Source organism: Chamaea fasciata, unplaced genomic scaffold (assembly GCF_029207755.1).
Source record: "Chamaea fasciata isolate MVZ Bird 193981 ecotype frontalis unplaced genomic scaffold, bChaFas1.0.hap1 SCAF_2, whole genome shotgun sequence".
NCBI lineage: Eukaryota > Metazoa > Chordata > Aves > Passeriformes > Sylviidae > Chamaea > Chamaea fasciata.
Window position 1 is genome coordinate 77,730,679 of NW_027094087.1, and position 15,665 is coordinate 77,746,343.

The window sequence follows — 15,665 nt, forward strand, 5'->3', positions numbered from 1 at the left end:
CGAAAATGCATAATGCAGGTCTGCAGAGTAAATTCACATTTGAAGCTAAAAAATTGCTAAGATGATTCTAGAAGAGACTTATTGTGCTCAAAACAAAGACCTTATCACCTACATCCACCTATCCAATACCGGTGAACCGCTGAACTAAGAGCAATTAGGGCATTTTTGGTGCTTTGGTTTTTCCCCCCCTAAGTGTTTACGCTTGGATAATGTTCCCATTTCTATTTTATTTCTAGTCAGGCTCACTGTCATGTTGCTACACTTGAAGGTACATTTCATTAGTTGGGATACAAGAGGAACATCTGACTGTAGTTTGTGACAAACCTCCTGCAATGAAAATGTTATAATTACTTAGAGCTGATTCCCTAGGACCTGTGTTTGCTGTCACTAATATTTTTGCAAGAAAGAAAAAGGGAAATCTAATTTTTGTAAAACATTTAAAATTTCAGTGCCTCTGTGGCTACCAGTCTTGCCTTCTCCTACGCCTAATGGCTACCTGTTAGCCTGGAAATAAACACAGGCTGTTATATCTATTCTAAAAACGCGGAGAAAATATCAGGGTACCTGAGCACATCATGAAAAGTGACATCACCACCATTGTGGAGCCGTTCCATTTCATAGCACATATGCTTGAACAGCAGCTTGTCCTTGTCAAGATCCACCTCCAGCCTGCCTCGCAGAAGCCTCAGCAGGAATTTCACTCGGAAGGTAGGGATTACACCCTGTGTTAAATTGCATAATTGATAGTAAATTATTACTGTAATCTAATAACCAACTCAGACATTCAACTTCATCAGTGAGAGAAAAGCTATTTCTCCTAGCATATTTAAGTCACTGTGAACACACTGCTAAGAATGTACACATTCAGCCAGCTCTTCAGCAAATTCACAGAAGTCTTTGTGGTTATTTGACTCTTATACAACGAGAATCTACGCTGTTAATTTTGCCAGAATTTTTCAAAATTGCTTGGGGATTTAGTTTCCCCATTTGCATTCATCTGTAATTAGAATCATGTTCCCAAAGAGCTGCCTTTGTAAAATGGAAATTAAACCATAGTTTAAACATTTATAGCCATGTCTGTAATTTGCTGTAAACCTGTGCCCTTCTCTGTGCATCTCTGAATCAACAGGAGAATGTTGAGGGTTTACTGGCTTTTTAAAGGTTATCTGCTCTAAGAGGCAGCACATCCTGCACTTTTGGTGACAACAATTTCTATCTGTTGTTACAAAATTAAGATTGAAAGTACTTCCCTCTGAAACGGTGCTATTCACAACCTTCAAATATTTTTTGTTCTCGTAAATGAGCCTCATCAGAATTATTTTTGCTGTAAGGTGTTCCACATCAGAGACATTCTGTCAGTGCTGGGCATGATGGATTCAGGACTCTCTACTCCCATGAGTACAGACTTCAGCTTCCCTCTCCAGCACAGCCATGTGCCAACTACGGACAACCAACTACTTTCACCATAATGTTGTTTGCATTCAAAACTCAGTGATGTCATGAATCATTCAGATGATGATTTAATTTCTGTGAGCATCTGAGCAGCTAAGTCTCCCAGATGTTATTCTCATTTCAGAACCACAGAATGGCTGAAGTTGGAAGGAAACTCTGGAGCTCACCTTGTCTTACCCCTCTGCTTAAGCAGGGTCTCCTAAAGCCAATTTCCCAGGATCAGGTCCAGATGACTTTTGAACATCCCGAAAGATGGAGACTCCTCAACCTCTCTGGGCAGCCTGTGTCAGTGCTCGGTCACCCTCACAGTGAAAAAGAGTTTCCTGATGTTCAGAGGTAACTTGTGTTTCAGGTTGAGCCTGTTTCCTCCAGCCCTGACACTGGGCATCACTGAGCAGTGTCTGGCTCTGTCCTCTTTGCACCCTCCCTGCAGATATTTATATACATTGACGGCATTCCCCTGAGCCTTCTCCAGGCTGAACAGTGCTAGTTTTCTCAGTCTTTCCTCTCAGGAGACACGCTCCAGTTCTTCATCATCTTTGTGTCCCTTTGCTGGACTCTCTCCATTATGTCTGTGTCTCTGTGTACAGAAGAGCCCAGAACCAAAGCTGTGGCTTCACCAGTGCTGAGCTGAGCAGAAGGACCCTCTCTGTCTTGGCCTGCTGACATACTTGGTCTAATGCAGCCCAGGATACCATTGGCCCTCTTTTCTACAAGCGCTGTGGTGGCTCATGTTCAACTTTGTGTCCATTGGGGCTCTCAGCTCTTTTACTGCCAAGGTACTTTCCAGCTGAGTGGCCTCACCATGTACTGTGCCTTGGTTTATTCTTCTCCAGGTGCAAGGCTTTGCAGTTCTCCTTGCTGAACTTCATGAGTCATCTGTGAGCCCATTTCTCCAGCCTATGAAGGTCCCTGTGGATGGCACCATGACTCTGTGGCATATCATCCATTCTGCCCAGCTTGGTGTCACCAGCAAATGGGCTGGGGGTGCCCTCTGCCACTCTGTCCATGTCATAAATGAGGATGTTGAACAGGACTGGACCCAGTATTGATCCCTGGGGCATACAAGGAGTTACTGGCCTCCATCTAGAACCTTTCTGACCCTTCACCCTCTGGGCCTGGCTATGCAGACAATTTTCAGTCCACTTCATTGTCTCCTCACCTAGCCCATACTTGATTAGCCTCTCCATAAGAATTTTACAGGAGACAGTGCTGAAATCTCAGCAAAGACCTTCTGAAGATCAGACACAAAACATGGATATGAATCTGTAGACTTCCAAGGGAACAACTCTCAGGGAGCTGGGAGGAAAGATGCTATTATATTGATCCTATAAATAGGTACACTGGTTTGTAAATCTCCTATTATTAGCACTTCACAGAATACAGGTTGGTATTTGAAGGGCCATCAACAACATTAGATCACACTCACTTCTCAAACTGAATAGTAACTGCTCAGAAAATTTTGTCAACACACTTTTTCTTCCCCATATTCCCTTTCAGGAAAACCTGGAAATTTACTGTATCTCTGTGCTTATTATCAATAAATTATTCTTTCTTACCTCTCTTTTGTCATCAACCATGTTCCATATAATTTGAAAATGCCTTAGATCATTATAACTTAAAAGCTGATCTTCTTCAGTTGAGTAAAACAGTGAGAAATTCTCCACAATGATAGCTGAAAACCACAAGAACAAAACACATCCTTAAAGCCTGTAGTTACATTGTAACATCTAATTCTGTTGTGCAAACTCCACATTAATAAATGACTGTATGCTCAGACAGGGATTTTGAATGCATAATATACTGTCTTGCCACATCAATATTCACCACGCTTTTTAAAAGCTGTACCTTAAACGCTGGCGAGATGCCTAATCTAACATTTAAGATCAACTAAGTGAATTCCAATGATGTTTGAACAAAGGTTCACTGAAGAAATAAAAGCTTAAAAAACAGTGCTCTTTAGGGCAACTCTACTCTAAAAATAGAACATATCTCTTTGTTCCAAAAGTTTTCATTCCCAAACTTCCTGAGATTTAACATTCCCATGCCAAAGTAGTATCAAAATCACTATAAGCATGCAAGGTAACATTGAAAGTACAAGGCAGCCTCATACCTGAACAGCAGAACAGACTCACATCTAAGATACTGCATGCCAAAATGTACCTTGTTGTTATTAATGCCTATTTTCACTTACCAACAAGCAAATTTAGCATGATGTATGCAATGATGACATAGAAAGAACAGAAATACATGAGAGCACCAGCATAATTTCCACAGTCTGTTTTCCAGTAGGTGCTGTTATCTGGTGTACAAAATGGAGGTTGAACCTTCAAAAAAACCCCCCAAAAAACAAAAACAAAACCCCAAAAAAACAAACAAAGGAAAACAAAGTAAAATAACAACAATAAAAAGAGATTATTAATTTCTCTGCAATCAATATAATATTTAAGACTATTATTTCTTTAAGGCTTCCCAGTTAGGGAATAATACTGTGGTCATTATTATGGGCAGGTTGATTTTCTTCTTTTAATAGACAGAAGTCATGAGAGAGAGGTATGCCAAAAAAGGCTGAGGCACAGATCTTACTACCACACAGAGGCCACATTGTGCATTATGCCACTGTACAGGAACAACCTGGTGCTTTGAAGCATAGTGGCTTTCAAACTGTTTCTTCCCTGCTCATTAATTTTAAAAAGAAGAGGCATATGATCTTCCTTGCAATGGGAAGTACAGACAAACATTTATTTGGGCAAAATATAATGATCCAAGGTGAAATTTTGAGGCCACCAAGACTATAACTCACATGGAACGAGCCAAAGTGCAGGAATTAAAGATAAGGTTATTCTGAAAAGACACCTTGCCCCAGTCAGAGCAGAGATAATAGTGAAAAAGTGAGTTATTGCATTTCTTATTTTGAAACTATCTGTTTATTTTTGTTTTTAAATCATCTAATTGCCTAGTTCCATGAAATACTATACTGTGAGTATGAGACTGGAACTGCAACTTGTGCTTCATGTTCTGAGAACATTATTTTCTTGAAGAGATAAAGGCAATCCCAACATCCCTTGTACAAAGCTAAGATACTGAAAACAGTTTGAGATGGAAGGGTATCTCTCATTTCTAGTTTACTTATCTCTGGAAGTATTGTAATTACCATGCAGTCATGCATAATTTTGTTCCAGTCTTCTCCAGTGACTATTCTGAAGAGTACAGTAATAGCCTTGCCAGCTGATGAAAAATTTGCATGTCTGTTTTAAAGGAAGAGAGAGAGAGAGATTGAGAGATCATTTCACTTCCCAGTATTAAAACATTGGCAAGAAAAAAAAGTCTCCATTTTCTACAGTTCTACTATTTTAAACTAAAAATAGTTATGGTATTATTTGAATCAGCCCATTGAATTATTTATTTAATGACTTAAGATACAATAACTGAACTCTAGCTCAGACACAGATCTGAGTATTTTAGCTCATTTTATCAGAGAGCCAAAGAAAACTCAAGGCCAGTTCCCATTTCCTGTCTCCATTTTCTTTTGTAAGCCTGATGATGACTGGGCAATCTCCAGCTAACAGCCAGTTCAAAGAACTCTCTCCTTTGTGTATCAGCCTGGTTTATGGATCTTGTTTTTGGGTGATGCCAGTAGGATCCAGTAGGTACACCGTGTTTCAGCATCTTGTGGCCTAGCACAGTACTGCTCTAGAAGCATATTTCAGATGGCATAATGAAGAATAGCTCTCTGTCTGCTCTGGGTTGGATCAGGTGTCATTTGGTCCAACGCACAAGGACTGAAAAGATGGCTCAGTGTCTCCTATCAGAAATTCTGTTTACAGCTCTTCAGCCAGACCTGCAGATCTGTCTTTCAGCACAGATGAACTTTTCTAGCAGAATGTGATTTCTTCAGGCTGTTTAAAGAACATCCCTGTGAGGTGGGAACTCCATACTGTACCTGTTAATGTTCTCTCCATATTTCACTGTACCAAATAACACAACTCCAGCAAAAGCATAACAAAGAAGCAGTAAGAACATGCCCACTATGATGAAGAAACTCTTGTACATGCTGACAACCACAGTCAGGAGAAGCATTTTTAGTGTTACCTGGAAAGACAGAGAAAAAGCAATCTATGACAACATTCAGGAAAGCAAAGATATAACATAAAAGAGAGTTCTTGCACTTGTCATTTTGACAACAAATCCTTTAGACACATTCATTAAAGGATGAGCTCAGTAAAATGGTATAATATGAACATGATTTGAACCGTGTGTGCTTTTTACTTGTTATAGACATCAGCATATCTTCCTCATTTACAAGGTCAAGATGTTCCTCCTCAAAAAGTATATATAGGATAATACAGTGTAGGATATTACCGTGATGGTTCAGCATAGGCTTACACTACATCTTTCTAGGATCAGTATTCTCCTGAAGTATCAGATTGGCATTGCGTGAACAGTGGTGCAGTAAACTACTTCGGGCATCTGTGAAAGTGATCCTGACTGTTAGACAGAAGACACACATACTGCAGCCTACCGAAAGGAATACTTTCATGTATAGAGAAGGAGATTTCCTTAAGATCAGTACAGCTCCTTTAAGTCAGTAATTTCTCATGGAATTTAGTAACCAGGGACACCTTCCAGAAGCCTTCCGTTATCTAAGTCGGGGTGACAGGAGAGCTGGACTTTTTACAAGAGCATGTAGTGACATAACAAGGGCAAGTGGCTTTAAGCTGAAACATGTTAGGCTTAGATTGGATATTGGGAAGAGATTATTCACTGTGAGTGTGGTGAGGCACTGAAACAAATTGCCCAGACAAGCTGTGGATGCCCCAACCCTGGAGGTGTTCAAGGACAGGTTGAATGGGGCTTTGAGTAACTTGGTCTAGTAGCAGGTGTCTCTGTCCATGGCAGGAAGGTTGGAATGAGATGGTCTTTAGGGTCCCTTCCAACCCAAACCACTTTGTGAGTCTGTGATCCTGCAAAGTTAGCCAAAGAACACAAAATTAGAGCTTAATTTTGAAAATTTCATAGGCTATGTGCCTTGATAATAGATATAACTTTCCCATGCATGTATATTTTACATTTTATTGTCATAAATTTATTGCCCTAGATTGTACTAATACTCTTTAATACTTTGGATATGATAAAAAATTCCCTTTAATGGGACTGAGGGTGTAATTTTTCTTTATTATTATGCCAAATTTCTGCTGACCTTTGGGCATCACATTGCATCAGGATGGGTAAATTAGTGAAACTAATACAGCTGGTAACATGAAAGTAAAAATGACTAGGTTAAAATCTTGAAAAAAATTTTAGAATCCATCAGAGCTTTGAAGGCAATCACTTTGCCTGGCTGCATAGGAGAAGCAAGGATTTTTCATTTGACTTCCAAGGCTCTACAGGCTCTGTGTAGTCTGATTGAAAGAAAACTTTTTATCTTTACTGAACAAACCCTTTAACTTACTGTTCTTAACCCTGGAACCTAGTAGAGCAGTTTTTTTCATCACATTTACTTTAATATGTCAGACTTCACAGAAAATATTTGGACAGTCTAAGAAGTTCTACAGCAAGGGAATGCAGCGTCACCACTTGTTAAATAAATGTGTTTGTTCTCTGCTTATTCTTATTCTGCCAGTCTATTCTCAATTGCACTAGAGTAAATCCAAACAGAAAAGAAATGTAAACTTGAGAAGTGACTTGCTTTGTCACCATCCCAGTGTTTCCAGAAGAACATCTTGGCCCAAAATTGTTTTTAAATTGAATATAAATCCTTTACTGTGACAAGACATACATTGTAGAGACAAAAGACACAGACCTGCACTCTGGAAAAATAAACTTTTTAAAGAGAGCACTATCATAACAAGATAAATACATTCAACCACCGCTACAACAGTGTTGCAGCAAAAATAAATAAAGAGCATGCCCATCACACCTCACTGAAATGGAAAGGGCTGAAAGAAGCATAATGTATGTTCAGAGTTGTAGAGAGCATTTTTAAAAGCTGTGGTATTGCAGCTCCACTTTGTTTTCTGTAAAAGTTCTGCTTTTCCAGTAGCACTATTATACAATCTACTTAAAATCCTGATATTTAAATGACAGAATGTAAAGTTGTAGTTTGGCTGTTTAAATCTTTTTTTTTTTATTTTTATTTTTTCGCCTAGAAAACAGAGCCTTACAGAATTTGAACAAGAGATGCACAGCACCTAGTCCTTTAATCTATACATGAGCATTGCAATAATTGTAGTTTCTAATTTATACTTACATGCTTCCCACAAATGGAGAAAAACCTGAAGACAATCACACATGCCCCCATCATGTATGTGTATGCATTCTGGAACACAAACACAAAAGACTTAATACATGGTCCCCACAAATCTCTTGAACAGACTTTGATAACTGATTTTTTAGTAATGTAGGGCAGTCCCCATATGAAATAAGAGAAATCATAAACTATTAGCAACAATATAAAGAACACAACCCCAACCTCCCCACACATCAAGTCAAAAACCTTTCAGTCCTCTATTAATTACATCCATCAGGCCCAGTGTACTTGTCTAGGAAGCTGCTGGGTTACAGAAACTCCTCAGGCCTTCCAAACTACATAGTAGCGGGGAAAAACTGCGAATGTCAGGGCAAAATGACTAGCCATACAAAACAGGTTTTCCTTCATACAGAACTTGGGGCAGACAAGAGAATCCTGCAGACATTATAGGACTGTGACTTTGACAACTTGTCATGATGACAAGTCAACCATTCCTTCCTCCTTCTGCTCTACATAAAGAAACCAGGACTGTCGTCAAATTTAAAAAACTGGTGTGAAATGAAGGGTGAGCTCACTTCCTCTCCTCTCTCCTTCATGTCTTCTTGAATTAAACCCTGTTCCTTAACCAAAACCAGTGGTACAGAATCACTGTTGGGTTTGGGAGGGTTTGTGTTGTTCAGCAGTTTTGAACCTATGCCTTCTTCCAGTCCTCTACTCCTATTGGTATTCTGTGCCTTGGCTCTTTCTTCCTTCATGCTTGTAAGACCTTTGTTAGCAAGAGCTCTCACTCTCTTCAGGCTCCTTCCTTTTCTCACTTACATCCCTCCTACAGACTTGTTTCCTACCACATTTACAGACTAACTTGCATCAGTAAGACAATTTTTGCACTACATGATTGTCCAAGACAATGATTCATTCTTAGAATCAAGCTTAGTTTCTTTCAGACATATTTCAGCCTTATTAAAATCTCAAAGATTTATCTGGTCATATAGCAGCAATCATTCTGCTGGTGCTTAAAGACAAAATCATTTTAATCACTGGAATTGCATTTTGTATATCTTACCAGTAAGGCAAAGTGCAGTATGACCCATATAACTCCAAGAGATGTCACCAAGAGATCATACCGATTTCTTCTGCTTTGCCAGAAGCCAGAAGGTGACATGGCAATAATCTTCATTGTGACCTATGGATAAAAGAATTTCTGACTTGCAATGAAGAAATTATTATTCCGTGCCATGAGATCCTCTTCCATTCTCCAAAATGTTTGATTGGGTTCATTTTATTAAATAGTTTCAAACAACAAGGGGCAGGTATCACCTCACCTTAATATTCCATGTGGGCTAACTGGATAATATTAGCTTCCCTTAGGTGGAGGAAAACTGGTACTTGTGTAAGACCATGGACGACCAAGGCCAAGGGATGAACAGCATTCTGAATTGTCTCTCTGTCTCCATCAAGTATCAAAGACAGGAGTGCAGCTAATCAGCTCAGAGTGAATGCTAAATGTATAGATTGCTGAGGTGAATGTGGGCTTAAGGCTGCTTGAAGTTAAACAAGTCATGTCAATAACGTGTAGCTAATAAAGGTAGCAGTATCCTACCTAGCTGTCTGTAAGCAAGCAAAAATCACATAAGCACATCTAAACTCAGGAATATGATTGTGTTCTGCAGCATCTACAGTATAAATTCATTAAAAAGATTTCCTATATTGCAAATATTTCTTGCTTTAAGGAATACTCTGTACTCATCACCATCTGTACTCAGCAGCGTGTAAGAAAAAAAAAGCTAAGAACAGTAAAGGCAGTATATTTGACAATGTACCTAGGAAAAGACAGCTTCCAAAGTGCTGGATATTTCCAATTTAGGTAACAGGAATGCAGATAAGAAGCTCAAGAATAGATACTAATAGTTACAGAAATAGTCACATCAGGTAACAGATACCAAAATAGAGCGATGCATGTAGAGGGAATCTAAGAGTTTCTCACACACAGGTCATATTAATTCTCAGAGCAGGTTAGGAGTTATTGGATAAAGGCTATAAATGTCAGGCATTCATTATATTATTTTTTTCTATCCCACCTTGCAACCCTGCCATTTAACATTTCTGAAAACAAAACCAGATATGAGAGCACTTGCTTGAAGTAAAAGGCTGATTTTCCAGTTAGCTTTTTGCCTTATAGTGTTTTCTGAAGCCTGACTAAAGTGAACAATATGGTCTGAATCTCTAATTACCATTTGAGTTACTTAAGTTATCTTGCCTTCAGTTACCTGAGATTCCCTAGAGAACTGAAGATGGATGGATGGGACTGGCAGGGATGACATAAGACCTGTAAGCATCCCTGGCCTTCTGGAGTGGCTGGTGGAGGTAACTGAATCTCACCCTTCATCTCCCTTGATCACAGTAACAGCTTAAACACCTACTTCACATGTAGAGTTTAAACACCTAGCTTCAGGCATCTATAATCTTGAACAGAATACCACACCATGGAAATAAAATAATCACATCTCCCTTTACTCTGTCATCATCAGTGTGGTAACAAAAGTGAGATCTTCAAATTCTTCCTATTTTCTATATCACATACATATGATATGGACAGTAGAGGTTTAAGGCTGAATCAGGAGTTAGATTGGACACAGGGCCATCAGCTATGCAGAAAGCAGACCATGCTGCATTAAGGAAGATCCTGAGCAGGAAGCTGCTTCATCTCTCCATGAATTGTGTGCACTCACAGTGTGATAGCTTGCCTATCGAGACAGTCAACAAATTTGTCTTGGCTCTGACAAAGTTCCTTTGAAATTCTAGAAGTGTATTTGTTTCCCCTGGCAGCATAAAAGAAAAAAGTATTTCCAAAGACATAGTTACTAGGTAAATTAAAACCTGCCCGTGTATGACACAAATAAAACTTTTCTGTGTTTGCTCAGTCTCTCCAGAGATACCGATTTCTCCTGGGTAGGGAAAAAAGAAGCAACAACATGGACATACTCTAGGTACAGCTGCTACAAGGTACTCACTTCATTGTTTATTCATCACTACTGGCAAAACCTATCAATGGAACATAGGAACTGTCAGATTGGATTAGAGCAGTGGGAAATGTAGTCTACAATCCTGTTTCTGATAGTGGTCAGTATCAGCTATTCAGAGGGGACTGAAAAGAATAGTCAACCAAAAATTTATAAAGAATTACGTACGATCCTAACCACAGAGGAAGCATTTTCTTTATTGCTAAATGGATATCCTTACACATTAAAAAAGTAAATGTTTTTCAAAATGTGTTTAAATCATTAGATTCCAGCCTTATGGAAATAGGCTAAATACACTGTCCTGGGTTGAAGTATATTCTATCACCATCTTCATGAACTGTTGAAACCAGGTGAGGCAGTGCTCCCTGCCTCCTCCACTCTGGCTTATCTTCTGTTAATGGGCCATCAGCACCTTTGCTACACAGCTCACAGATAACCCCCTCCTGGACTACCTCCTGTTAATGGGCCCATCAGGCCTTATCACATGACTCACCATCCCATTGTGGGATGCTCCGCCCAGAGGGAGAAACCAAGCATTCCAGCCTAGATATAAGCTGAGACTCTGAACACCAGAAGAGCGCTTACCCACTGAATTCCCAGAGGACCCGAGCTACCAGACCTTTCTACAAGATCACTGCTTCAAGAAGACCACCTCATCTGAACTGCTTCCATCACTACGCTCAGGTTGTATTCTGACTCTGTCAGCGGTCTTTTGTATTATTGCATCGATTTTATTTTACTTTCTTTCCTTTTTTTCTTTTTTTTTCCTATTAAATTGTATCTCTGACTTGGAGCCTCTCATTTGTTTTGCCTTCAAACTACTACATTTTTTGGCGCCCAACGTGGGGCATAAGGCACTGAGAAAAGTCAAAATTACAATTTTGTATTTAAGAAGACACCTGTTCGCTATGATGCTCAACATGCTTACATGTGTCTTATATCTATCTCTCTATATTTTTCCACAACTGGGGTACTATCTGCCAGTCTTAATGCTCCTGCGTAGACCAGGTTATGGTACTAAAATTGCTTTAGTAGTCTATTATGTCCATTGCTTGATAAACTCTGAGGCAATGAACATTATTCAGAATATACACCCACTTTTGTTTTCTTGTTCTGGTCTAGGATGCTACATCTGGGGCCTCAACAATCTCACCCAGCCCCTGTGGGGAGGGGTGAAGAATGATTTTTTCCAGCTTTTCAGGCATGACACAGCAGTTTTTGAAAATATGGAATACCCTCTGGATGCCAAGGACAGCATGATGTTGTTGTTAGTCCTGCTTTGTCTTCTCTGCACGGCCCGCACCATGCTTAGAATCAAAACACTACATGGTGTGATACAGCGTGTTCTGAAGGAAGAGGAAGAGGGAAAAAGAAGCAGAGCAACGATATCAGTGTCTACACAGAGTGTCACAGAGGTGAAAGGAACCAAAGGCAAGGCAACAGTGTCCACATCTACGCAGACTGTCACAGAGGAGAAAGGGACTAAGAGTGCCATCAGCATCTCCACACAAACCATCACCGAACTGGAACAGCCTAAACCAGTAGCAGTTGCCCCCGTTCAGAAGAAGAAATCAAGGACCAAATCAGTCCGCATAGTGACTGATGAGGGTGCAGCAGGACCTTCACAATCAGCAGAAGAGACAGAGCCAGAAATCATCACTCGCTCTCTATCTCTGGGTGAGCTGCGTGACCTGCGAAGGGAATTCACCCGCCAGACCAACGAGTCCATCCTGACCTGGCTGCTCCGCATCTGGGACGCTGCAGCCAATGACACCATTCTGGATGGAAGTGAGGCCAGGCAACTGGGATCGTTGTCCCGGGATGTGGTCATTGACCAGGGGATTGGGAAAAGCCAAGAACCTCTCAGCCTCTGGCAGCGACTGCTAACAAGTGTGAAGGATAGATACCTTTGTAAAGAAGACCTCCAAGTGCACCAAGGAAAATGGAACACAATAGAACAAGGTATCCGATGCCTGAGGGAATTGGCTGTGTTGGAAATCCTTTTTTCAGAAGATGAGAGATTTCCTAAAAACCCAGATGGTGTCCAGTGCACATCACGGATGTGGTTGAGATTTGCACGGCTTGGACCCGAGATGTACTCACGTTACCTGGCAACACTGCAATGGAGGGAAGGTGAGGACAGGGTAGGTGTCTTGGCTAATAAACTAAGAATTTACGAGGACACTGTCACTGCCCCAGTTCGTACCCATGTCTCGTCTGTGGAAACAAGACTGGCTGAGCAAGTCCGGAACTTGATTGAAGAAGGCCATCAGAAACTGAAAAAAGAACTTAAGGAAGAAATTTACCATATCCAGCCAGAGCCAATGAGAGTCTCTGCCATTAGGAGCAGGCACTCCCCAGCCAGGGAGAGAGGATACACACCCCGAGGTAACCTCTGGTCTTTTCTTCGGGAGCATGGAGAAGACATGAGGAAGTGAGATGGAAAACCTACCTCCTCCTTAGCAGCCCGGGTACGTGAACTGAAAAGAGAAACACCTACCACAAAGAGCCCATCTAGAATCAATGTTGCTCCGGTCTCTCGTGCACAGAACTCCAGACGGTACAGGAATGATGATATGACTGATCCTCTTGAAGGAACCTCAGAAACATATTTACAAGAAGAGAGCAATGTATGCCATGACCAGGAATAGGGGGGCCCTGCCTCTAGCCAGGTAGAGGAAAGGGACAATCGGATCTACTGGACTGTGTGGATCCGATGGCCTGGAACATCTGACCCACAAAGATATACGGCTCTGGTTGATACCGGTGCTCAGTGTACTCTGATGCCATCAAGGTACGTGGGAGCAGAACCCATTTCCATTTCTGGGGTGACAGGAGGATCCCAGGAGCTGACTGTACTGGAAGCTGAAGTAAGTCTAACTGGGAAAGAATGGCAAAAACACCCCATTGTGACTGGTCCAGAGGCCCCATGCATTTTAGGCATAGACTATCTCAGAAATGAGTATTTCAAAGACCCAAGAGGATACCGCTGGGTTTTTGGCATAGCTGCTCTAAAGACAGAAGGCATCAGACAACTGAGTACCTTGCCTGGACTCTCAGACGACCCCTCTGCTGTGGGACTACTGAAAGTTGAAGAACAACAGGTGCCGATCGCCCGAGCAACAGTGCACCGTAGGCAATATCGCACTGACAAAGACTCTGTGGTCCCCATCCATAAGATGATTCGTGAGCTGGAGAGCCAAGAGGTAGTAAGCAAGGCTCGTTCACCCTTTAATAGCCCTATATGGCCCGTGCGTAAGTCCAGCGGAGAATGGAGACTGACAGTGGATTACCGTGGCCTGAATGAAGTCACACCACCACTGAGCGCTGCCGTACCAGACATGTTGGAGCTTCAGTATGAGCTGGAATCCAAGGCAGCAAAATAGTATGCGACCATTGATATTGCAAATGCCTTTTTCTCCATTCCTCTGGCAGCAGAATGCAGGCCTCAGTTTGCCTTCACCTGGAGGGGCGTGCAGTACACCTGGAACCGACTGCCCCAGGGGTGGAAGCACAGTCCCACCATTTGCCATGGACTGATCCAGGCTGCACTGGAAAAGAGTGAGGCTCCAGAACACCTGCAATACATTGACGACATTATCGTGTGGGGAAACACTGCAACAGAAGTCTTTGAGAAGAGAGAGAAGATCGTTCAGATTCTCCTGAAGGCCGGCTTCGCCATCAAGAGGAGCAAAGTCAAGGGACCTGCTCGAGAGATCCAGTTTCTGGGAGTGAAGTGGCAAGATGGACGGCGTCAGATTCCCACTGAAGTCATCAATAAGATCACTGCAATGTCTCCACCGACCAACAAGAAGGAAACACAAGCTTTCCTAGGTGCCATAGGCTTCTGGAGGATGCACATTCCCGAGTATAGCCAAATCGTGAGCCCTCTCTACCTGGTTACCCGCAAGAAGAACGATTTCCACTGGGGCCCAGAACAGCAGCAAGCTTTCGCCCAGATCAAGCAGGAAATCGCTCATGCGGTAGCCCTTGGCCCAGTCAGGACGAGATCAAAGGTGAAGAATGTGCTTTACTCTGCAGCCGAGAGCCACGGTCTGTCATAAAGCCTTTGGCAGAAGGTGCCGGGTGAGACTCGAAGACGACCACTGAGATTCTGGAGCCGAAGCTACAGAAGATCCGAAGCCAACTACACTCCCACAGAGAAGGAAATCTTAGCCGCCTATGAAAAAGTCCAAGCTGCCTCAGAGGTGATTGGTACTGAAGCACAGCTGCTTCTGGCACCTCGACTACCGGTGCTGGGGTGGATGTTCAAAGGAAAGGTTCCTACCACACATCACGCCACCGACACCACGTGGAGCAAATAGATCGCCCTGATCACGCAGCGCGCCCGTATTGGAAACCTGAATCGCCCTGAAATTCTGGAAATTATAACAAACTGGCCTGAAGGTGAGACCTTTGGATTATCCTCTGAAGAAGAGGAGGAGCAAGTGACACGGGCCGAGGAAGCCCCACCATATAACAAGCTACCAGAGAGTGAGAGACGATATGCCCTTTTCACCGATGGTTCCTGCCGAATTGTAAGTACTAACCGGAAGTGAAAAGCTGCTGTATGGAGCCCCACACGACGAGTTGCACAAGCTACCGAGGGAGAAAGTGGATCGAGTCAGGTCGCAGAGCTTAAAGCTGTCCAGCTGGCTTTAGATATTGCTGAACGAGAGAAGTGGCCAAGGCTCTATCTCTACACTGACTCATGGATGGTAGCTAATGCTCTGTAGGGATGGCTGGACCGCTGGAGAAAGGCCAACTGGCAGCGCAGAGGGAAACCCATCTGGGCTGCTGAGATTTGGCAGGACATCGCCACCCGAGTAGAAAGGCTGACCGTGAAGGTTCGACACGTGGATGTGCACGTACCCAAGAGTCAGGCTAATGAAGAACATCACAACAACGAGCAGGTGGATCGAGCTGCCAAGGTGAAAGTATCT

The 15,665-nt window shown here is 42.2% G+C and overlaps 1 protein-coding gene across 1 annotated transcript in view; it reads right to left on the reverse strand.

The window, feature by feature from the left end:
- NALCN (sodium leak channel, non-selective) overlaps window positions 1-15,665 on the reverse strand; it is a 238,087-nt gene that overhangs the window by 6,241 nt on the left and 216,181 nt on the right. The window contains exons 34-40 of the mRNA XM_066176413.1: window positions 8,766-8,885; window positions 7,703-7,771; window positions 5,396-5,544; window positions 4,607-4,700; window positions 3,647-3,779; window positions 3,012-3,127; window positions 565-722 (exon numbers count right to left, since the gene is read on the reverse strand). Coding sequence (XP_066032510.1) covers window positions 565-722; window positions 3,012-3,127; window positions 3,647-3,779; window positions 4,607-4,700; window positions 5,396-5,544; window positions 7,703-7,771; window positions 8,766-8,885 — 839 coding nt within the window. The remainder of the gene's footprint in view (window positions 1-564; window positions 723-3,011; window positions 3,128-3,646; window positions 3,780-4,606; window positions 4,701-5,395; window positions 5,545-7,702; window positions 7,772-8,765; window positions 8,886-15,665) is intronic.